This window comes from Candoia aspera, chromosome 1, assembly GCF_035149785.1.
Source record: "Candoia aspera isolate rCanAsp1 chromosome 1, rCanAsp1.hap2, whole genome shotgun sequence".
NCBI classification, from domain to species: domain Eukaryota; kingdom Metazoa; phylum Chordata; class Lepidosauria; order Squamata; family Boidae; genus Candoia; species Candoia aspera.
The window spans coordinates 157,502,187-157,526,103 of NC_086153.1; the positions used below are offsets into that span (position 1 = coordinate 157,502,187).

The following is a 23,917-nucleotide window of genomic DNA, read 5'->3' on the forward strand; positions in this document are numbered from 1 at the left end:
GAATGTTGCACATTTTTTTCTCAAAACATGTGTTTGGTTCTTGTCGGGACCAGACCAAGAACCGACACTGAGTCAGTGTATTCCAACTCTAGTTCTTTATTGATCTCACCGTACAGACAGAATCTTGCCAGACTAAAGCTATCCTAACTAACCTCAGGGGAAATAACCTAAGAGACTCTAGGGCGGGGCTACTCTAACTTTCTCTGTCTCTCTGCCAAGGCTCTCCAGACTGCGAGTCCTCTTGTCTCCCTGGAATGCACTCTCTCCTTCCTGAGAACCAGCAGCAGCCTCGAAATCCATCACAGCAGCCCGCTCTTCAGGGACACATTCCATCACAGTTCTTCTGTTATTGACATTCACTGGAGTGTAACATGCAATTCTCACCAGCCTATGAATTCTTACTTTCATGTGTACCCACCAAAATCTAAGAGTCCAATTCTTATTTGCTAGTACATAGTTTAGCCCTTTCTTTCATTATTGAAGCTATACCTTTGCTTCTCTGTATGTATTCATCAAATCCACTGCAAAAGATCCAACTCCCTTCATTAAACTCTGCTACATTCTTCCCTTTCTCTTAGCTTCACAGATACAAAACACAGTTATTTTTCTTTAATTTCATTTCATCCCTTCATGCTTTTGATCCTTGACTCCTTTTACATTCCAAGTCACAATCTTTCATACTTCATGATCATCACCAGATAAGCCCATAGACATTGACCTCCACTACTCATCATGGCTTTGGTCAACTGAAAGTTTCATGTAATATTTTGAGGGGGAGGAGAGGAGAGGAAAGGAGAGGAGACTAGGCTACAAGGCTTAGTTGTACCTACAGTATGTCCATGCAATATTTCCTAGAGGAGGTGGAAGATTTGTAGTTTCAGATTTGCAGGATTCTGTTAATATAGCCTTACAATAAATTAGAATTAGCTCATCTTTTCATGTTTCCTGTCTGGTGTATCTGGGAAGCTGACATCAATCTTGTAAGTCTGAACGATAAAATCTCCTGCCTTCTCTTTTTACAGTGGATCCTTTCTAAGTTACTTTCTGTGCCTGTTATTCAGTTGCAGGCTCCTCCCCCTTTTATCTGATCATTCCCTAGGCAGCATCTCTTCCCCTTGCCTCTTGAGGGCATTCCCACATACCATTACATTCTTCCTTCAGGTAAATATGTAGACAGAACCTGATTTCACTCTGAGTACTAGAAATCTTTTTGAATAATTGTTCCTTGAGAAGATCTAGCATACTGTAGGGGTTAATGTGTTGGACTACCAATACATTATGAAATAATGAAACCCAGTTTCATATCCAGACATAGAAGTTCACTGTGTGACTTTGAGACAGTTATTGTCTCTCAACCTAATGTATCTCATAGGACAGGGATATTGCAATTATGATAAAAAGGAGTCCCACACATAAGTCACCTTGAGCTTCTGAAGAAAAGACTGAATCTAAATCTAATAACAATAAGAGAATTCTCCTGCATGACTGACTGGGGAATTCTGGGAGTTGAAATCCACACACCTCCAAGTGGCCAATGTTGAGAAACATTGCAATAGAGTTATCACTCCTTCCTTCCCTCTTCTTTTGGGAGATAGACCAATCTCAGTAGAACTAAACAAAATCAAATTTTATTAAAACAAAAAAGAAAAGATAAACTATAACATAATGTTTAATTTTAAATATGCAAAATGCAAACACCCAATACTGAAGGAGAACAGTCACAGTGCTATTCAGATTATAGGGATATGGCTTCTTGGTTAAAAAAGAAAATGCTCCAGGCAAACCATAGGAAGTTAGAGGAAGCTTCATTATAAATTTTTACATATGAGAAAAAAAAAATCTAAAGTTAAGTTATTTCCTCACATATAACCTCAGAAAGTGTGTGAAAGGCTGAAGTGCACACCAAGTATTGAGGTTGTGCAAAGAAATGTTTAAAAAGCAGGAGACTTACACAATGCAGAAAAAAACAATCTTAGTGCAGATTTCTAACTAGTCTTGTAATTTATTTCTTCAGGATTAAAATTCCCTTGAAACAGATGTTCCTTCTGCTTCTCTTACTTGAACATTCCTCAGATTTCAGTCCAAGTCCAAGTCCACCAGTCCAAATTTTACTCAGAGGCTATACCTTTTCTCAACCTCAACTTATTCCAAATCTGCCTTTATCTTTTAAAAAGTCTCAACTTTTCTGTCCCCAGCTAAGGAAGGGGTGGGATGTCTCTTTGCATCTACAAGAACAACACTTCCTTGTAAAGATGCGGATCCTAAGTCTGCAGTTTGCAGAAAACAATGCTTATTGGGAGTATCTGAGTTCTACTGGCTGGCAAAGGAACTATATTTACAACATCTCTTCTTTCACAAAGAAGTAACATTTGGGTGAGAAGGGTGGAGCTCAACTATGGTTAAAAAGAAAAAACAAGGGAGATTCCTTGTTAAAATATTGTCCAGCCTTACTTTAAGAGAAACGTAGAAAGATACGTGGGGAATGGGCAAGCTAAGAAAACTGGGGAGTTCGCCAGGAAGGGAAGGGGAAAGTGGGAATCCGTTTCTGTCTCAGATTTTAATTTAAAAGGGAGAAAGGTTCCAGGGCTTTATATCTATTTCAAAAGGCCTTAATGGTACTTTTGAGGCACCAAATTTCACAAGCAGTCCAAAATGTGCACAGCCATGCCGATTTAAAATCAATCAAGTCATAGGATTTGTAACTTAGACTTCTTTAAAGGAGTGACAGATATAATTATCAGTGCCAGGATGTCTGAGTATATTAAATATCTCATTTACATATAGGGGACAAAGTAAAATGATGAAAACAAAAAACAAAATTTTGATCCTACATTAAAATATTTGGGAAAGCTACACCATTAACTGCAATCAGTGTAACACATCGCACTATCCCACATAATTCAGTGGCATTTTAAAATGCTTTGGATTGGGTGGAATATTTCTATGTGCACTCATATCTGATCACAGTATTCATTTGTTCAGCTACTTGAAGTTGAAAAGGCAGTACCTTCAATCATATCAGGCTCCAGGGATGACCAACCCCCAGAAACCTTTGAAATGGCACTACCTGTCTAAAATGATTTCAGTAATTGAGACTTCTGGCCAGAAACGCACTTTGGAAAGTTATATTATGCTCAGATTTTCAGCAAAAAGCACAATTTCTTTTGGAGGGAAGGAAGCAGAAGAGAGGATCTCACCAGACCTGTCTGTGACTGTCAAGTGATCTAAGCAGACCGCAAGGGCCAGCCTTCTAATGTAATTTCCCTTGACAAGCTCAGAGGTAAAAAATCTGTTTTCTCGAAGGTTGGGTAAAATACATACATGGATTCTTAAACATACATCACAAGTATATCAGAATATGACATAGTGTGTACTGCCTCTTTAAAATTACATATGCATAAAGATGCCACCTACTGAGGATAGACTTTAGATGCAGACACACAGAGTGCCGGACTTCTGATCTTGCTGAGCAATAAAGGAGACGTGTGCTCTGCAGTTCCACTTCCAGGACCAGACAGCATTCTTCATTTCACATCCTTGCGGTGTTTTTCAAGACTCTCCAATTATTCTGGGGATTACAGCATATGAAGAAGTCAGAATCTGTCCTAAACACAAGCTCTAGAACAGGTACAATCTGATTTGCACTTTGTTTTTTAAAATGGCTTTGTTTTTATCAGCAAAGGTGTTTAACAATGTACAAGTTTCTACTTTGTTTTGATTGTTTCTTTGTTTACAGTCAAGACATGCACTGATGTTCAGATTGGATTTTTCTGCTTCCTTTTTTGTTCTGCCACAGAGAGAGAAGAATAGTTGGACACATCACTCTTCTCAGACATTGTAGCAATTGGTCTCTAGAAATTATCTACACTTTATTCCTACCTCTGTTTTCTTGGGGTGGAATTGTAGGGAATACTTGGATATACTCAATGAAACTTACTTCTGAATAAGTCGGCTACAGATGGTGCTGTTAGACTTTTTTCTCTTTAATTCCAGAAAAATAATTATGTTACTCAATGCCAACAAAAACGTAAGAAATATTTTGCCTGGCAACAACCTAATGCCTCAAGAAGCCGCTAAGAAGTCTGCAATTTTTACCTTGTTCTTTAGACTGACTTAGATGAGAGGTTTTCCCCTTTCATTTTCACCTCTCTGCTACACATGAAACATGATAAGCAACTGAACTTTCCCAGAGACATTTCTTATGACAAAACCTAGCTGCACATTGCCCTGCAAATCCCAGCGCATTGTTAGGAAATGATGTTTGCTTATTTATTTAGTAGTTTGTTTATTCTGGAATTTATAGGCTGCTCCAGTCTATGATGACTTATGTTTGATCAGCATAAGCAGAATTACCTTTACTATCCAGATAAATGCCTGATGCTACTTGACATCTCCACAATGCAAAATTAGTCCAACTGCTTTGCAGCGTTTGGGGTCCAGTTGGTCTACTGAATTTTGGGTGGCTACGTAATTATACATAAAATATGCAACCTGGTCCTGGCAAATTTGAGTATCGGTCTCCCTTCCAGTGATGGAAACACAGGCATGAGACTACATGAGATTATGTCACCTGTGAAAGGAGACATAAAATTCCTCTCATTCTTTTCAACCCCTGTTTCTTTTTCCTGGCAAAGTTTGCATGATTTCTAACCAGAACAAGTATATCAGATGAAAGACATCCTTTTACCTGGAGTCCAGAGGCTATTTAAGCAGCTGGTGCACTGCTGATTTTATTGTAACCAACCCAGTTTATGAGCGAATGCTTTGCAAGTCATATTTTTGCAAAGCATTCTTCACTGTATAGAAGAGTAAGTGGCCCAGGTGGATGAGCAACCTACAGGTCAAAAACAGTGGTGAAGTTTGAAATTCAGTTAACTGTCTTTTATGGATTCAAGTCAATTTGTCCAATACAGGTGGCCTAATATACATTTGGGAGACCCAATATTGAAAATGTTCCTTACTTGTGAAAATGGAAAGCCTTTCATGAGCAGGACCCAGATCAGGGCATCAGAGAGTTCTACAAAACTTTGCATAGCAGTTCATGATTTATATAAATATGGCATCCCCCAAGCATCTGGAGAATTTGGTTACCTTGTCCCTACAGGACAGAAACATTGATTCCATTGCACAGCAAGACTCTCCAACATTCTTTTAATTTTGTTTGTTTGGCGTGATTTATTGGGTTATTAAAGCAAGCTCCATGATGGAGGCCGAGGCAGCCTATTCACGTCAGAAATAAATAAATAAATAAATAAATAAATCTGTTCTGTCGACTTCAACAAAAGGTTGAGCAATTAAAACTGGTATGGAAGTATCTCTTTCCAAAATAAAACCCTTGCTGGTGTGAAACCCATTATATATAGTCAATTTAACTACTTGGGGAGGTAAAATGCAAGAGTGGCAGTTTTGTTTCTCTAGGAGCCAATCACAGACTGCAAAAGGCTGAAGGGAAAGTCACTGAGACACACTCATTGGTATTTGATGTATTTTACTAGTTCCTCCTGAGCATTCGTTTTGAAGTAGGCACTAGATATATGAGAGGTATAATCTACACACATCTAACTTCATTCCCTTCCCTCTCCTCACTGTCAATCTGTGAGTTCTGCCTTTGTGAGGAGAATATTTGTATACAATACAGCTACCTGAAAAAGCCCCTCATTTGGATATAAAAACTGACCTTGTTTGGTCTGTCGTTTGGTCTGTCATTTCCAATCTGTGCCATGCATAGAGTTAAGCTTTGTTGGAATGAGTTGCATGTTACCCTTTCTCTAAGTGGCTTTACTTCTTTCCTGACTTGAAAGGTAAGAAATGATACAGCTGTTGCTGAAGATGTTGAGAACATGACTTACAGAACTGTGAGATTTCTCCCATGGGTGATGGTGAAAAGATAAAGTTCAATACAGCATCACTGAAGAAAAGAGAGACAAGAACACCACCATGAAGCAGGAAGCACATCACCCCAATAACACACACCCGAATACCAACTTTGCTGCTATCTATAGCAACCATATTGGAGACTTCCCTGCTTACCAAAACTTCACCTTCCCATTCAACTTCAGCTACAGTGACTATGATCTGCTCTTGGATGATGATGATGTGACAAAGACTCGCACTTTCTTTGCTGCCAAAATTGTCATTGGTGTGGCACTGGCTGGCATCATGTTGGTCTGCGGTATTGGCAATTTCATTTTCATTGCCGCTCTCATCCGTTATAAGAAGCTGCGGAATCTCACCAATCTTCTCATTGCAAACCTGGCTATCTCAGACTTTATTGTGGCCATTGTTTGCTGTCCATTTGAGATGGACTACTATGTGGTGCGCCAGCTATCCTGGGAACATGGCCATATCCTCTGTGCCTCCATCAATTACTTGCGCACTGTCTCCCTCTATGTTTCAACTAATGCACTCTTGGCTATTGCTGTGGACAGGTAAGGGGATATTGGGAAAACAGGGTTGACTGTAGCCAAGAATTGCTTTATCTAATGTTCTTGAAATTAATTTCCTGATTCCTCTTTTCTTTTTAAAAAAGTGTATGATTTATTGGACTTTGAAGCCTTCCTTCCATTTCAGAGCCCTTCACCATCATCTCACTGAAAGATAAATCACAGTTATCATTTGACATCAAAAGTAGAAAATTATAATAAAAAGTGCTAGAAGGGAACATCTGACAGAGGTTGCTGGGTCTTGGCAGAGCAGTGTGCAGGATGAAAATGGGACCATAGACCTGGTATTTAGCAATTTACCACCCCCAACACCCCAGGTTTGGACAGAGGTCTTCCTCTTATACATCTGCTCGGGATAGTCTATTCTGGCTTTCCAAGACTGATATCAATGGCTTTTCACTGGAATTCCAGTGATCCTGTGTTGCTACATTAATGATATGTGATGGCCCTCTGCTCTTTAGAAGTGGTTATGTAGAAGAGAAGGATTCTGTGGTTGCTGGAAATGGTTCAAAAGTAATAAGCTTTTTATTTTCAAAAGCCCAGATCTTCGTTTGTTTCACATGCTGGTATTATTGTCATTTGCAGAAGAAGGTAATTTGCAGATTTAAAACAAAACATTTTTGAGAATTGTTTTTTGCTCCCGATTGCCTACTGTCCTTTGAAATAAGATTTGCTTTTTCAGTTTTAGAATGCTCAGACTGAAACAGCATCTTGTACACATCTCAGATATAAATCAAAGTGCTATTGCTTTGTTTTCCCTAGTGGGACCTGATCACCAAGCCATTTACTATATTTCAAATGTTGGTTTTGAAATATCTTGAAGAATATGAACAGTGTTCAAATATGGAACATAAGTGAGGCTGAAAGGAATATCTGTACAGTATAATTATTAAGGAGGCTGCAATGAAACACCAATCATGAACAAAGATTGCCCAATTTTCCCTCCACAAGGGAATCCATTGTTTCAGGCAACAATCCTACATTAAAGCAATTATGTAAATCTGCAGGCTTTTCTGTAAGATTTAAATAGCACCCCAAAGTAATTTATGGGATTCTTCTGCATTTGAAAATGGCGAAGTTTGGATAAAATAGGTGTACATGCTCTGTTAGCAGCAACTCCTAGTGTCAGATACTTGTATGAAAAACACTTTTGGTATCAGCCTGCTTTCAGACAGCTGAACTACAATCCCCATCTCCTTAACCAGCACTGCCCTCTGGCATGCTGTCTGTAGCTGGGGATAATGGGGATATAATCCCACTCATTTGTGATTGAGTGCCACATTGTGGAAGGTTTGCCCAGAGGATATCATAGAAAGAAAACTATCCTTTCTGTTCAAGCGTTATTTCCTTTTTGTACAGCAGCTTATTCTTGGAAATTGTTCAGGACATCAACCTTCAGTGGCCCTTGAAATATTCAATATTCTGATAGCAAATTTGGAATATAAATTGATCCGTTCTTTAGCATATCTGTTTTTATAGGCAATTATGTTAGTGATATGTTTGAAGGATGGGCTAGTAAATCTGGAAGAACTGGAATTGGCCTTTCTCATTTAAAATCTGGATCCACTCTAAAGATACCAACATTATATTTGAAATGATGTGATGCACCAACATGGTTTTCTAAATATTTACCTTTTTAAAGATGCCAGATTAATAGTAATGTGCAGGGAAGTGTATACTCCTCCATTCAAATAGTTTACTCTGTGATGTATAGTATCAGAAATAATTTTATTACACACATATTGTATACTACCTGCATCACCCCCTGAGATGTTGGATCTGATAATGGGAACCACTTGCTCAGCAAAGGTTAAATAGAAAATATTGTGGAAGCAGTGAAATGGAAAATATTAGGCTGCAGCAGAGAAGATTTGGTAATAAAGAAAAAGCAAGATCTGATTGTTTATTGTATAGCCGGAGTTTGGAGAATGTCACTGTGATGTAGAGAGAACAGAAAGGATATAAACTGATATTCGATCATTCTCTTTTAAGCTTCTGTGAATAGAAACTCATTCCAGTGTATAAAAAATATCTGAAGAGGTTAGTACATCCTGACATTTCTTGAAGAGCTAACAGAACTATGTGGGGAACACTGACAAATAGTTCCCTGGGGCTATGCAAAGCTTCATTGGCTTCAGTCCAATCACCTAATTGAAGAAATGCTATGACCAGCATCCCCATCCTCCCACATAGACGCACACCACGTATTAAAGAAGCAGCAATTGTGTGGCTTTTCTTCACCTCTGACGCCTTCCCTAGCAATTCCAAATAGTAGAAGAGGCTTCCCATTTCTGGAAGAGGCATCCTGCTCAGGCTCAGAAGCCTCTTCAGGCTATTAGAACTGCTGGCCAGGACTTCAAGATGACATAAAGTGCCACATCGCATTGCCTCTGAGCCTCAGCGAAGCAAACTGTACCATCTCAATGCACATCCAGACCGCTTCACACGGGACTATAATTCTCACACTCTGTCGGTCACCCAAAGCATACAGACTCAAGGTTTGCACATCACACTAAGCCATGGCACTATAAACAATCTATAGTGGCCTGATTCGCACATATCATTAAGCCATAAACTATGTATTTCAAGTATCAATGTATGGATCTTTATATTGTACACAGCCATAAAGTATAATAGCTGTGGGAATAACCTTGAGAGACAGGAGGAAGAGCCGCAGCCTAGACAATGGTCTGATAAAATAAATCTGAGCCGAAGGAGGGATGGGGGTAGAGAAAGCGTCTCAGAATTGACCCTCCCTGGTTCTCTGGAATGTAAAGGCAGGGGAGGGGGAAAGTGCTTTCAGACTTGCAAGATTCTGTTACTCTAACCTTATAATGAGAGCCAGTTTGTGTAGTGGTTAAGGCATCAGGCTAGAATCCAGGAGACGGTGAGTTCTAGTCCCGCCTGAGGCAGGAGGCCAGCTGGGTGACCTTGGGCCAGTCCCTCTCTCTCAGCCCTAGGAAGGAGGCAATGGCAAACCACTTCTGAAAAACCTTGCCAAGAAAACTGCAGGGACTTGTCCAGGCAGTCTCTGAGAATCGGACACGACTGAATGGATTTTTAAAAATCTTATAATAAAAGTAGTATTAGCATTCGTGATTTTGGTTTCCTGGTCTGGATTATTTCAAAGGGCTGATATGAAGTGGCTTGTTTGGTAATAATTACGATGATTGGCCAACCACACTGGGGGCTACATCTATGTAATGTTTATGCCTATTAGGAGTTCACCTGCATAGCAGTATCTTTTGCTAAACCTTCAGGTAAGAAACCATTACATACACAGTCTAAGCCTGGATTGTTAACATTTAATAAACAGGCCATTCCTTGCACTTCTTGTTTTATACCTTCTCATGCCTCACTTTCCTCCTCCAGTGATAGGACAGAATGCTCCCCTTGATTGTCTACCAAGAGACAACCCCAGTTCTGGTGACATTGGCTTCTTTTTCCCTTGAGGTTGTTTTTCTGATTAGGTGTACTAAGTATAGTGGACGGCCTTGAAGGGCAGAGAGAAGAACCGCTACCAAGGCAACAATCAGATAAACAAGGCTTGAGCCCAGGCCAAGAAAGTGGTTTACAAAAATGCCTTTTACAGCCCCCCCCCCCAAATCACATGAAGATAAAAGTGAAGCCAATTCAGTGGCCTGCTAGAACCACTGAAATGGAGCAGAGCTTATAACACAGCTGAGAAGCTGGCACAGAAAAAGAAAATTGTCTTAAGATAGCTTCAGTGAGCATGCCAAAGAAACACAGGTTATTGATCTTACACATTCAGCCCTCCCAAGCATAAAGAATCACACGCTTAGACAGATTAGGTTAAGATAAGTGTAAAAGAGTTTTACTGACTTTATTCTTTGTTTCTGTTACATCCATCTTGGTGGAAAAGATGAAGTTCCTTTGTTCTTCTTTTCCTTCTAAATACTTAGTTTGCCCTAAACTCTCAGCCCTACAACTGCCAAGAGCTGCATGGAAGAAAGGGGCAGAATTCTTCATCAAGGCTCGAGCACATGGCCCTGATGAATGGAGAGCAGAGCAGCATGCTGGATTTGCCAGGACTTCCAACAAAAAGGAGGAGGAATGGAAGCACATTCAGATTTGCAAGATTCTGTTACAATAAAAATAGCTTTAGGCCCACACAGGGTCTGTTTCTTAGTCTGATCTACCTTATAGAGTGACTTTCCCAGTTCCTGACCAGCTTTCTAGTCACACCCCTTTTGCCAAAAGGTCTGGCCCAGCAAGGGGCTTTAATGTGTTCTACATGCCATACTGCATTCTGGGGATTTCCTTTTGTTTTAGTGGAATTTTCTTTTTTTCTAATAATGATTTTTATTAAAAAATTTCTCAGATATAAAAGAAAAACATAAAGTAATATAAAGTGAAATTAAAGAAAAAAGTGAAGTGAGATAGTGAGAAAAGTATAAGAGAGAAAATGCAAATAGATACAAGAAAAGAAAAATATATAAAGAAGCGACACCCAATCTTCTTAACAGCAGTTACTAGCAAACAGATCTTCACACCTCCTCTTTAAAATTATATCATATTTCCCTTCTTCCCATATCCAACCCTTTTCAATCAGCAAATCCCTAAATCACCAGATTTTTTTTTTCATTTTCAGCGAAAAGTCCATAAACAGTTTCCAGTCTTTAATAAAAGTACTTGTCTTGTCCTTGATCAGACAGGTCAATTTTGCCATTTCTGCTAATTCCATCATCTTCACCATCCATTTCTCCATTGTCGCTATTTCAGTGTTTTTCCATCTTTGTATGTATTATAACCTTGCTGCAGTCACCATATACAAAACCAATCTTCCATAAGTCTTTTTTAATTGACTATCTGTAAGTCCCAATAGAAGAGGTTCTGGTTTCATTTGAATATTAATTTTTAAATTCTCTGCATCAATGTATGTACTTGTATCCATTTTTTTTTGCTTTTGCTTTTGCACAAGTCCACCATGCATGGTAAAATGATCCTCCATGTTTTCCACGTTTCTTTTATATATATACTGTATATATACAGTTGTATGTATGTGTGTGTATGTGTGTGTGTGTATATTTGTGTGCGTGTGTGTGTATACTGTATGTATGTGTGTGTGTGTGTGTGTGTGTGTATATGTATATATATATATATATATATATATATAAATTTTTACAAAATTAAAAAATAAACACAAAAATATAGAAGAAAAGTAGGAAAGGAAAAAAGATAAAGAAAAAAGTGTTGAAAACAATAGAGAGCAAAGAAAAAGAGGGGGAAAAAGATACTTAAAGAAGCAACTTCCAATCTTCTTTACAACAGTTATAGACATACTTGATACCACTTCCTTCCTTCAAAATTACACAATGTAGTTCCCTTCTTCTCATGCACAGCCCTTTTTAATCAATGAATCCAGAAATCACCAGTTCATTTTTATCCGTTTTCAGCAAAAAGTCCATAAAAGGTTTCCAGTCTTTTATAAAAATAGTTGCTGTTTCTTCTCTAATCAAGTCAATTTAACCATTTCTGCAAATTCTACCATCTTCACAATCCATTCTTCTGTTATGAATATTTCTGTATTTTTCCATCTTTGTGTGTGTAATAACCACACTGCAGTCACCATATGTGAACCCAATTGCCCATGAGTCTTTTCTAATTGACTATCCATAAGTCAATTAGAAAAGACTAGAAGAAAAATTCTGATTTCATCTGAATGTTAATTTTTAAAATTCTCTGCATCATGTGTATTTGAATCCAATATTTTTTCACTTTTTCACAAGTCCACCATGCATGGTAAAATGTCCCTTCATGCTTTTCACATTTCCAACAGTACCTAAAGTACCTTTATACATCATAGATAATTTCTCTGGTGACATATACCAATGGCACATCATTTGATAAAAATTCTCTCTTAAGTTATAAGACAATGTGAATTTCAATCCTTTTAACCACATTCTTTCCCACTGATGTTTTTACATTTCCAATATTGATTGGAAGTTCCTTTATACATCTTAGATAATTTCACTGGTGATAGAATGGGATTTTCCCATCAGACATCTAATTCACAAAAGGTATTGAAAACCAATACCAAGTTCTTGTCTTTGGCTAGGTCCTGCAACATGACCATGTTCTGTTCCTGCTTGACTAAAAAAAATGTTTCTTTCAGAGGAGAATGAACTGGCAGTGTGTGTCATACAGAGTGCACCAGTTCTGCCTATTTGAGTAGCTGGCAACCATGTGATGGGCAGGCACACGATGCTTTGAACAATGCAGTTAAAGGGCTCACATTTCAGGAAAGCATTGAGAATGCTGTAGTAGGAGGCTGCCAATGAGATTAATCAATGCTGTAAAACAGTGTTTCTCAACCTTGGCATCTTGAAGTTGTGTGGACTTCAACTCCCAGAATTTCCCAGCCAGCATGCTGGCTGGGGAATTCTGGGAGTTGAAGTCCACACATCTTTGACTTGCCAAGGTTGAGAAACACTGCTGTAAAGTATCTCCCTGATTTTATATTATAAACAGCATGACAATGGCTGAAATAAACCCCACTTGGAAGTGCTGTACATTGTGCAGGCACCATGTATGTTTGTGACCAGGGTCTGCAGGCTTATCCTGAAATCTGAAGAAATCACAGAAGAATGATCCCAGATTCCTCTGAACAAGTGATATCTTGCCTACATGTTTTTTTTCCTTGAGTTATAATGCCACTTCCTATGAATCTCTAAGGGCAGTTTATCATTTGATGCTCTGCACTGCTACATTAGTGGAAGCAGCCTTTTGATCAAATATTAGGGTAGCTTCTTCCAACTTGGTGGCCTGAAGATGTGTATAAACTATAGTTAGCAACACCCTATTCTGCCAAGGGATAGTGGGAATAGTAGTGCAACAGTTCTGGGGTGTGACAAGTAGGGAAAGCTGTATTTGGAGTCTACAGAGCAATGTGGATGATGGGGGTTACATTCCCCAGGTGAAAAAATATATATAAACTAGGGCTTTGAATGCATGATAATGCACTTTCCCAATCTCCTGATTGGGATTAATAGCATTATATCAATGATACAGTCTCTATCTACAATTATATTTCTTAAACCCTGGAATGGGAGCAGTTCTATGATTCAGGCCAATAAAGCAAGTTGCCATTTCTGTTAATTACCATCAGCTCGTTTGAAACAAACAAAACAAGCAGCTCTTTTCTAATATAAATTTGGAAACTTCTGTATTTTGCAGGTACCTTGCCATTGTTCACCCCCTGAAACCTCGGATGAATTATCAGACAGCAACCTGCCTAATTGCTTTTGTGTGGATCGTGTCCCTAATCATTGCAATACCATCAGCATATTTTGCAACTGAGACTGAACTATTCATGATCAAAAACCAAAAGAAGTTTTTCTGTGGACAGATTTGGCCAGTGGATCAGCAGATATATTACAAATCCTATTTCCTTTTCATCTTTGGTGTCGAGTTTGTTGGACCAGTTTTCACCATGACTCTCTGCTATGCCAGGATCTCACGGGAGCTTTGGTTTAAAACTGTGCCGGGCTTCCAGACAGAGCAGATCAGAAAAAGGCTTCGCTGCAGAAGGAAAACTGTGCTGGTGCTCATGTGCATCCTAACTGCCTATGTTCTCTGCTGGGCACCCTTCTATGGCTTCACAATTGTCCGTGACTTCTTCCCCACAGTCTTTGTGAAGGAAAAGCATTACTTGACAGCCTTCTACATAGTCGAGTGCATTGCCATGAGCAATAGCATGATAAACACCATGTGCTTTGTGACAGTCAAGAACAACACCATGAAATACTTCAAGAAAATTATGCTGCTTCGGTGGAGGTCCACCTACCATGGATCCAAGGCTAGTGTAGATATGGACATCAGAACCAGCGCAATGCCCATCACTGAGGAGGTGGACTGCATTAGACTAAAATGAAATCTTGCCAGACATTGTCTCACAGCCAAGGTCCTATAGCGTCATTCACTCACTGCTTTTTTTCCTTTCCTTTTTTTTTTTTAATATGTCAAAATTTACCAGGGAAGGTGCTGCTAGGCAGAACACAGACTGAATAAGGTCCCTGAAATGCTCCAAAAAGCAGAACACTAGGAATCAACCAGCTTTGCCAGTCACTCCACTTTGTTGTGACTCAGTTCCTCTGGTGTGAAATTATATTGACACCTAGACTGGAAATCAGGAAATGATATAAAATAGGATTATTCCCAAATCTAAGCTTCTTTCTTGACTCTGATCAAAATCCCCATTGCTTCACATCAGGACAGAGGCAAACAACAAACCAACTCACTGCATGTGTAAGACAGAGAAAGGCAAGGAGCCTTTTATCATCAACCAGCTGCTTTGTTATGGATCAATGGGCTTCAAAATACTTCATATATTATCAGAACCTACCCAAGCAATCCCAGTCCTGTGATAAGGTCCCCTAAGATGGACACTAGAATGGCTGGAATTAGTTGAAATTTCTGTAAAATGTCTGCTCTGCTCTTTGCAATATTGTTCTTCAGTTCAGTAGTATCCTTTAACTGCAGAAATCTTGTTGCCTATTGATATCAGCCCTTTATAGATGTATGAATGTCATGTTTTTTATTCCTGTTGCAGACTTGATAGTTAGAGCTGCTATATTTTCTCTCAGTCAGCCTCTTCCATTTCTCAAATCTAATGGATGTACTGTAGATTTCACTTACATTTATGCTGGGAAAAAACAGAGCCCTATATTTATAAAATGTAAGGTGGTATTATTATTATTATTATTATTATTATTATTATTATTATTACAATCACCTTTTAATTTTTATTTATTTATTTAATTAAATTTATAGGCCACCCAACTCTGTTATGACTCCAATGGGATTGTCTATTGTTTAATGCTGATTAACAACAAGCTACATAGGTATGTGAGGATCTATTTGGTACTTAAAAATATAATGGCACTTGCTACTTCATACTACCCTCTGAACCAGTCTTTCTCAATCTTGGCAACTTTAAGATGTCTGGACTTCAACTTCCAGAATTCCCCAGCCAGCATGGTTGAGAAACACTGACCTGGACCATAGTTTTTTGAGATGCCCCATCCATTCCCATTCTCTTAGAGCCTTCTAAAGCTGGTGACTTGGTTCAAAAGATACTGTAAAGAGGTGAGGCTATTCTGCCTCCCTGTAATTCAAGGGCTGAGTAGAAGGCCATCAAAATTATACTTGTGGTACTCAGATAGTAGAAGAAGCAGTAGAGATCAGTTAACACACCTATACATAATTTGGGGAAGTGAAACTATATATTTACAGAATAAACTGGGAAAGCTGAGAGGTGGAAGAAGCCCAGACATTGTGCATTTTATGTCAGGTGCATGTATTCATTTGTACTTTATTACCAATATTTAACTATGACTTGAAAAATGCAAAGTAAACATTGCAAATAATCTGAAACACAGAAACAAGTGTTGTCTGATAAAAGGTGTTCTCTTCTTCTCTCCTGGAACCAAAATGTCCTCTCTCTCTCCCCCAAATAATGCACTCAAGAAAGCCAGGGAACCTACCAAATATTGTGAACCAGCCTTGCTGAATATGAGCAACCTCCTGATGTGTGGAGGACTTCAGCTCCTGGAATTCCCCAGCCAGCCTTAAGTGTCTGCATGGGTGCAATGTGACAAGTGGCAAATACATGCTGCCCGCTATGTACTTCTGCATGATGTTACCATGTACTATATGTATGATAAGGCAAAGCTTGCATCATCCTGGCATCATTTTGATTGGGAACAGAAATCTATCCATTTAGCATGGCTATTGCTGAGCATTCTGGGAGTTGAAGTTCCACCCATTTGGAGGGAGCCCCAGATTGGGCAAAAGAGTTCTGGGCTCCACCCCCAATGGCTGCCATAGGAAGGAGAATTACCCCAACTTGGGCAGAGGATTCCTGAATTGTTCATGTCAGGCTACCTACTCAAAATATTTCTCCAGGATATTTTATAAGTCATTAAAAGCATATCCAGTTAATAAGCTTATTTGAAAGATCCAGCAACTTTGGATGCCCTGGAAAGAAACAGGTTTGCAGTTGAATATTTGGGTAGCTCTAATTATTTTAACATTCTTACTCTTCTCTCCAAATACCATAATCCCATGCTAGCACTTGAAGAATGAGAACAGATGGTTAGTTCTGGATTATGATCTTTGTTAGTGTGATCATCTTGTCCCTTGTAGCCAAGCATATGCAGGTTTACTCAAAATTATCCCATCAAACCTACTGGGACTTACTCCAAAATAAAGTAAGAGTGACTGTAGGCTCAATTGGCTGTTCATTATATGCTTTGACAACAACACCGTTGTGCAACCCACACTGATAAACTCTTCATAAACTTCCAGAAAACCAGTGCTATTATGTTCATCATACTCCTTGTGATTAATTCTTGAAGAATCCACATTGCTGAAACAGTTATAGCCTGAATGCAAATCAGAATAGTTTGGCTTCATTTGTTATGATTCATGGATTTCATATTGTACTGCTACAAACATTGGTCATTTCGTAAAGCTAGTTTTGATGTCAAGTGAAGCTTTTGTCCTGTCTACTTATGAATCAATGTGGGAGAGAAGGTTCACAATGCTTAATAAAATGTTAAGATGTGACAACCTGCAAGATGCTATATGCCTATCAACAGTTTTTAAGGGCAGTAGGGCTCATTTGAAAGGGATTTATCTCAAATATATGTTTTTTCCACATTTTCCCCATCTCTTGCACTCAGAACTAGAGAAGACTCAAAAAACAATGCAGTTAAACATATTCTATGACAATAAATATATAAAAGTGAAATACAACAATTATAGGTGTCTCCAAGGGAGGGCAAGGAAAACTGGCGACAAAACCTGCACCACAGCATAACACAAATATCATAACTCACATACTTGCATTAGATGTCAGGACTCAAGGATAGGGTATGTGTTGTGCTTCTTCCATCACCATGGCTTGCTGCAGATGCCTATGACAGTCACCATCCTTAAAAATAGTTAAGAGTAATGATAACACTAACTTTCTAGCTTTACTGGATTTATTTAGCAGTGGGAGAGATAATAGAAACAAGGGCCCAATTAAAGTCTATTTAATTAATGGCTCAACCATGGAACTAATTATCCAGAGAAGCAGGGGTTTGATATGTTCATGTAGAAGGTGGATAGCATCCATCATAGTGTAAATTTAAGCTTTTATTCTCCCTTATTACCCATCATCTGTAGACTTGCCCAGAATCCCCAACTTAGGAATTAATTGTGAGTGCTGTATGTGTACTTTGAATGTTGATGTACCAAATATGACACACACAAACACAAATAAACAGTACAAATAACTTCATTAAAACTACCAATAAGCAATATAGCAAAATATATGTTTAAGCTAAGCTTCCTGCATGATGATACATTCTCTTGTTAGAAACAGATAAAAAACATACAGGTATTGAAATGATTCTTCCAGTCACATCTTCAGACCAGGGGTGATAAGCTCTGGAGACCTATCAATACCTCACCCAAAATACATCTCCCAACAGCACATAAAGCATATACTGGTAAGAACATCTCTGAATTGCAGCCTTCTCCCTTCTGTCACGCATAGCACACAACACACATAGCAGAGATGTTACATAAGCATATCATGGTGTATCCATAACTACCCACGCCACTGCATTCTGGACTAACTGCAGTTTCTGGATAGTCTTCAAGGGCAGCACCATGTAAAGTGTATCACAATAGTCCAAACAGGAGGTTACCAAGCCGTGACTAACCATGGGCAGGACCTCCTGACCTATGAACTGGTGCAATTAGTGCATAAGAGTTTTGTGGAAAGGCCCTCATGGCCATGTCTTCCACTTGGTCTTTCAGCAAGAGCTGAGGGTCCAAGAGAACTGCCAAGTTGTGCATCAGTTTTGTCTGGGGGATTTCACCCCCATCCAGAACTAAAAATGGAGAGTCCCCAGACTCAGGGGACCCAAAACCCATAGCCACTCTGTTTTGCTTGGGTTAAGCCATAGCCATCAGTAAATTGATGATACCTCATCTCATACTGATTGTATCAGTGGTTTCATGTAGAAAGTAAATAGGAGCTGAGAGAGGAATCCACAGAAATTGGGTCTTGGGCCAGACCTTTCCCCCCTGCCAACATCAACTGGAACCAGCCCCGAAGGAAGGAGAAGAACCACCACAGCATTGTGCTTCCTACTCCTAAAAAGAAGACACAAGCCTTCACCACAAAAACATGTAGGCATTGATACCTTAATCATCAAGCTTATGGGGTCTACCACAAGGGGCACAGCTAAACAAAAGTTTTAGACATTCTTAAACTTAAATCCCTCTGGTGGGAGGAGATGGGCAGTGACAAATTTGATAAATAAATAAATAAATCAAAGTACCCCAAGATGAGAAGATGAAACAGACATAATTAAAATTGCAAGGAAGAAAAGATCACAGGAGACCAAAAGATAAAGAACAAACAGCTAATAAGCACAACCAAGCAAAGGCATAGAAACCTCTAGCAGAAATAGCAGGGCATTTAGCTGGAAATACAAATACAAAGCAGCATCACAGAACTGCATGAGTTTGACCTACAACTGGGTCAACTGGGAGACTGAGCATGTATAGTTTCATAAGAAGAAACCAAAGTTAGGGTGAATAAGCAAAAAAAGTGTAATCAGGCTCATCAGAAAGTGAATCATAAAGCAGGTCCCTACATCCAGAAGCTTCTAACCATAGATGTTATAATGTGGATTTTTGATTGGCCCCCAATCAAAACAGTCACAGCCTCCAACCATTAAAACCACTTAAAGAACAGTTAAAAGCTACAGTTAAAAGAATACAATAACAAAAAAGACAGAGGAGAGTGCAGTCTAACTTATATACAGGGTAACCTTTTAATAGGCTCCACACTTTGGGAATCCCTGAGCCCAAGGGCACATCCAAGTTTTGGTACTTCAACCGAACTTATTGATAAATCCAATTTATCCATGTTAAAACATTCCTTTGAAGTTCAGATATTGTTTAGATAAGCAGTAAAACACCCTGGGAGACTTGCTAGATTGATGTCAGCCCTTCCAGGTAAACCAGACAGGAAACACAACCAGAAGAGCTAATTCTACTTTATTGTAAGACTACATTAACAGAATCTTGCAGGTCTGAAAGTACAAATCTCCTGCCCTCCCTATTTACTGCCTGAGTAGTTAGGGCGGGTCCTTCCTAAGTCTCTTTTTTTGGCTGTTACTCTGTTGCGGGCTCCTTTCTCTTTTATCTGATTGTTCCCTAGGCAGCATCTCTCCCCCCCCACCCCCCACCCGTCTTCCAAGGTCACCCTCACATTCCATCACACTGGGTGACCTTGGGCTGGTCACTCTCCCTCAGCCCCAGAAAGGAGGCAATGGCAAACCACTTCTGAAAAACCTTCCAAGAATACTGCAGGGACTTTTCCAGGACTGAAAACCTGACTTGAAGGGGGGCCAGGGTGGGGTTGAGAGACACACACACACAGAGAGAAAAGCTTCATAGCCAGACGTGGCAAGACAGAGGGCCCATGTATTATAGCGAATTGTGTCTCACCTTAGGTGGCTGATACTGGTTCTTCCACAACATCAACTAATTAGAAGGGAAGTAAGTACCTATTCAAGCTTCCAAGGATTCCTAACCATTTCCTTCTCTTGTAAAAGAGCCTTCTGCAGTTCTACCTCATTCTTTGTGAGGTGGTAACATTTCTGTAGCACTTCTGAAGTGGTAGTGCCAAATGAAATGACACAGTCAGGTGTTGCTGCTATTGTCAATCATGTTTCTCTTCCTGTCTGGGATTATTTATTTCTTTGAAACATGGGAAGCCAAGGAACCTGCAAGCTGCTGAAGACTAGTGCACAGTGAAAGACCCAACACTTACTCCTTCTAACACATATTGATGCAAGTAATCTGCCCCCTCCCAAAGAATTTCATCAATTTTTTTCTTCTCTGTTCTTTGGGGGGAGGGAAGCTATTCCTTTTCTAATGGCAGGGGAACAGTAAAAAAGTAATTAAATGCAGAAGAAATTTGCAAATGTCATCACAGGACTAATTATTATAGAAAGCTGGGAAATTGGAAGAAATCCCAATTCTGCAGGCCAAGAATGACAAACCTGTTGGAAGTTTTGGCAAATCCAGCATGCCTCATTAACATGTAACTTAAGTTGCCCCACAATGCAACTCAGAGGAAGCTGTTCGTTGCCACTCCCATTCCCCCTTTCTTTCTCTTTTCCCCCCTTCTCCACCCAGGGAGAGGCAGGATGGATGCTGCTCTCTTGATGAGGGATTCTGCCCCTTTCTTCCACACAGCTCTTGGCAGCTGTAGGGCTGAGTTTAGGGCAAACTATGTAGTTAGAAAAAGAAAGAACAAAGGAACTTCGCCTTTTCCACCAAGATGGATGTAGCAGAAGCAACAACAAATAAAGTCAGTAAGCTTCTTTTTACTTATCTTAACCTAATCTGTCTAAGCATGTGATTCTTTATGCTTGGGAGGGCTGAGTGTGTAAGATCAATCACCTGTGTTTCTCTGGCATGCTCACTGAAGCTATCTAAGATAACTTTCTTTTTCTGTCCCAGCTTCTAAGCTGTGTTATAAGCTCTGCTCCATTTCAGTGGTTCTAGCAGGCCGCTGAATTGGCTTCAAAACCTACCTCCACCAGATGTTGTGGTCTACAATCTCCGTCCTCCCTGGGTGGGACAGATGGGAACTGATGTTCAGCAACTTGTGGAAGCCAAAGGTTCTCTACCCTTTGTGTTTATGACGTTACACTGTAGGTTGTAACTCTCTCATTTTCTCCTTTCAATCTAGTGGGTATTTGTTCAATTGAAACAATAACCATTTCAACTTCTGTATGTTCAATTCTTTACTCAAGCACCTTCCTATCTAAATCATGTTCTTCAAGACAGTTACTTCATGAAAAACAGTTGTCTCTGTGCTCCTGAAGAGAAAGATGTCTAGTGGAGAATCTGATTTGCTTCCCCTGCTTTGTTCCATTCCCATCACCATTTCAAAAGTCTGTCCTGATCTTCAGATTTAAACAGAAAAACAGGGCTAGTTGGTACATTATTTTTATAGCCAAAAATGGCCGATCAGCACAGTAACCCTTAGGAAAAGTAATGCATGCCTAACAAATGCTTTATAGATATCTAGATATCTGGATAAACCATGATATTTTTCTTCTTGTTTTACAATGTCTGCCTATATTATGAGAAGCTGGCCATAGGCAAAACCAGGGTGAAATTCCAGTGCAGTTGCCTGTTATGAGCATTTTTCAGTGCAGTTGTCTATTTTGGGATCCCTAAAGAGCACAAGGGCCTATGATCACCATTGGGCATTGACCAGACCTTAATAAAGTAATTTATTCCCTTTGTATATCAGTTCTACATCATCTTCTAGTTCTGTTGAGTAACACAATCTGGAATGATTCATAAAAAATATCCCTTCAAAGGGAATATTCATTTCCTCATAATTAGCCAACCTGTTCCCAGCAGGTTATTCACCACAGAAAGAAATGTTGCCTGCTATTGTAGCATGGGAGTGCTCAAACATCAGCCCAAAGTAGCATTTGGTAGCTTTTACTAGGAAGAAGCTGCTTATTAATAAAAGATTGCTGAATGAATATGTGAGAGAAAAAGAGAGCAGGAACATGAATATGCATTTGGGCTTGTGCTGCATAATTACCTCCAGTTGCTTGTAAGCTGCCTTGAAAAATATTTAAGTGCAAAAAGAGCAAAAAATTTGAATACATCAATATTTTGAAATTCAAAGCATTCTTTCTACCGGAAACATTACCAAGCTTATCAAGTCAGATGTAAGAAATACGCTCCAGTGTATATAAAGATATAAAGAAATTGTTCTGATATAGGCTGCTTTAGAAATACTCTGAAAAATGGCAATAAATCTTCTAAAAGTAAGACAGATTCTTCCGCTGACATTTTTCTGGATTATTGTCATTGCAATAATTCAGAATTCAATACTGGGCATGTTGACTTTGCTCTTTTTGTTAGGTTTTTTTTTTTTTCAAGAATTACAGAAACAGTCACCAAATTCTAGGGAAGAGTACGAAAGTGTTTTTAATTCTCTTCCCCTTCACCTACTATAACTGGTAATTAAAAAGATAAAGCTGTGGAGTCCTTGGTGCTCTCTGAGCCTTGTTGTTTTCTTGCAGACGTTTCACTCCCAGACTAGGCAATATCTTCAGTGCCACTGAAGATGTTGCCTAGCCTGGCAGTGAAACGTCTGCAAGAAAACAACAAGGCTCAGAGAGCACCAAGGACTCCACAGTTCAACCCTGAGCTACAGACATTTCCTTTGATTGAGATAAAGCTGCTTTTGAACTGTACTCAGTTCCTGGTGACTTCATGGACACATCCATGTAGTTTTCTTGGTAACTGCATCAAACATGTTTTCTATTGCTTTTTTCGAAGATGATTTTTCAACCTCCCAGTCTACTGCTCAGCCTTGGGAATTTTTAGGTGGCCTCCCATCTGAGTAGTATCATTTCTGATCCTGCTTAGTTTTTCAAGATCAGCCAAGGTCAGCTAGCTGCTGCCACCTCCTGACCATAAATGGCTGTGTGTGTGAAAACTCTTTTGGTTCCCATTTTGTTGAAGGATAGAGAATCTGAAAAGGGCAGGGTGTTGCTTTTTTGCTTACAACTAACATCACAAAGAAATTGTAATCAAGTTCATTATAGTTTAAAGGACAAAAAGAGGATCAAGTAATTTGTTCCTCACCCCCCCAAAAAATATCCAAATAATAATTGTATTTCAGTAACCTACAATTTCTGAGCAATCTCCTGTGCAGTCATACAAACAGTGATGCTTCTGAGACACATTCCAATATGTGAGAATTCAGGCTCAACTTCAAGCCTATAGTATTTAAAGGATAAATTACTTTCCATTCATATGTTTGAGATAAAAATACTCATTGATAAAATATATACCATTCCTCAAACAAGTGTCTAACATTTTAAAAGATATGCCTAAGAAATTAAAATATGTTATGGTTAGGATTTTTGCTCTAGTCCTGAGCTGCATCATGTTGCCCTTCTACAGCCCAGTTGTATGCAGTTGTGAATTATAATAAATTATGGCTGTATGTATCATATGGTGAGCCTGCTTAGGAAATGTCCTCATCATCTGTAATGGAATGTGGGAAAGACCTTGGGAGACTGGGCAAAGAGATCCTGCCAAGGGAATAGTCAGATAAGAGACAGCATAGTCCGCAGCTGGACAGTGGGAAGGGCAAGAGGCTCAGAAGAGACCCCCCCCCTAGTTTCTCAGGTGGTAAAGGAGATGTGGGGGGGAGGGAGAGAATTGTACTTTCAGGCCTGCAAGATTCTATCAATGTAGCATTACAATAAAGTAGAACTAGCTCATCTGGTTGTGAATCCTATCTGGTTTACTCCACAAGGCCAACATCAATCAGAAACTAGGGAGGGTGAATGAATGTCCATCTTATGCCAGCAAATATTCTTTTAAAAAAACAATTG

The 23,917-nt window shown here is 39.3% G+C and overlaps 1 protein-coding gene across 1 annotated transcript; it reads left to right on the plus strand.

Moving 5' to 3' along the window:
- The first annotated feature begins 5,906 nt into the window (after positions 1-5,906).
- PROKR1 (prokineticin receptor 1) lies at positions 5,907-14,368 on the plus strand. Its single transcript, XM_063291387.1, has 2 exons — positions 5,907-6,428; positions 13,641-14,368. The coding sequence occupies exons 1-2, from the start codon at positions 5,938-5,940 to the stop codon at positions 14,335-14,337; spliced, it is 1,188 nt and encodes a 395-aa protein (XP_063147457.1). The 5' UTR covers positions 5,907-5,937; the 3' UTR covers positions 14,338-14,368.
- The last annotated feature ends 9,549 nt before the right edge of the window (positions 14,369-23,917 follow it).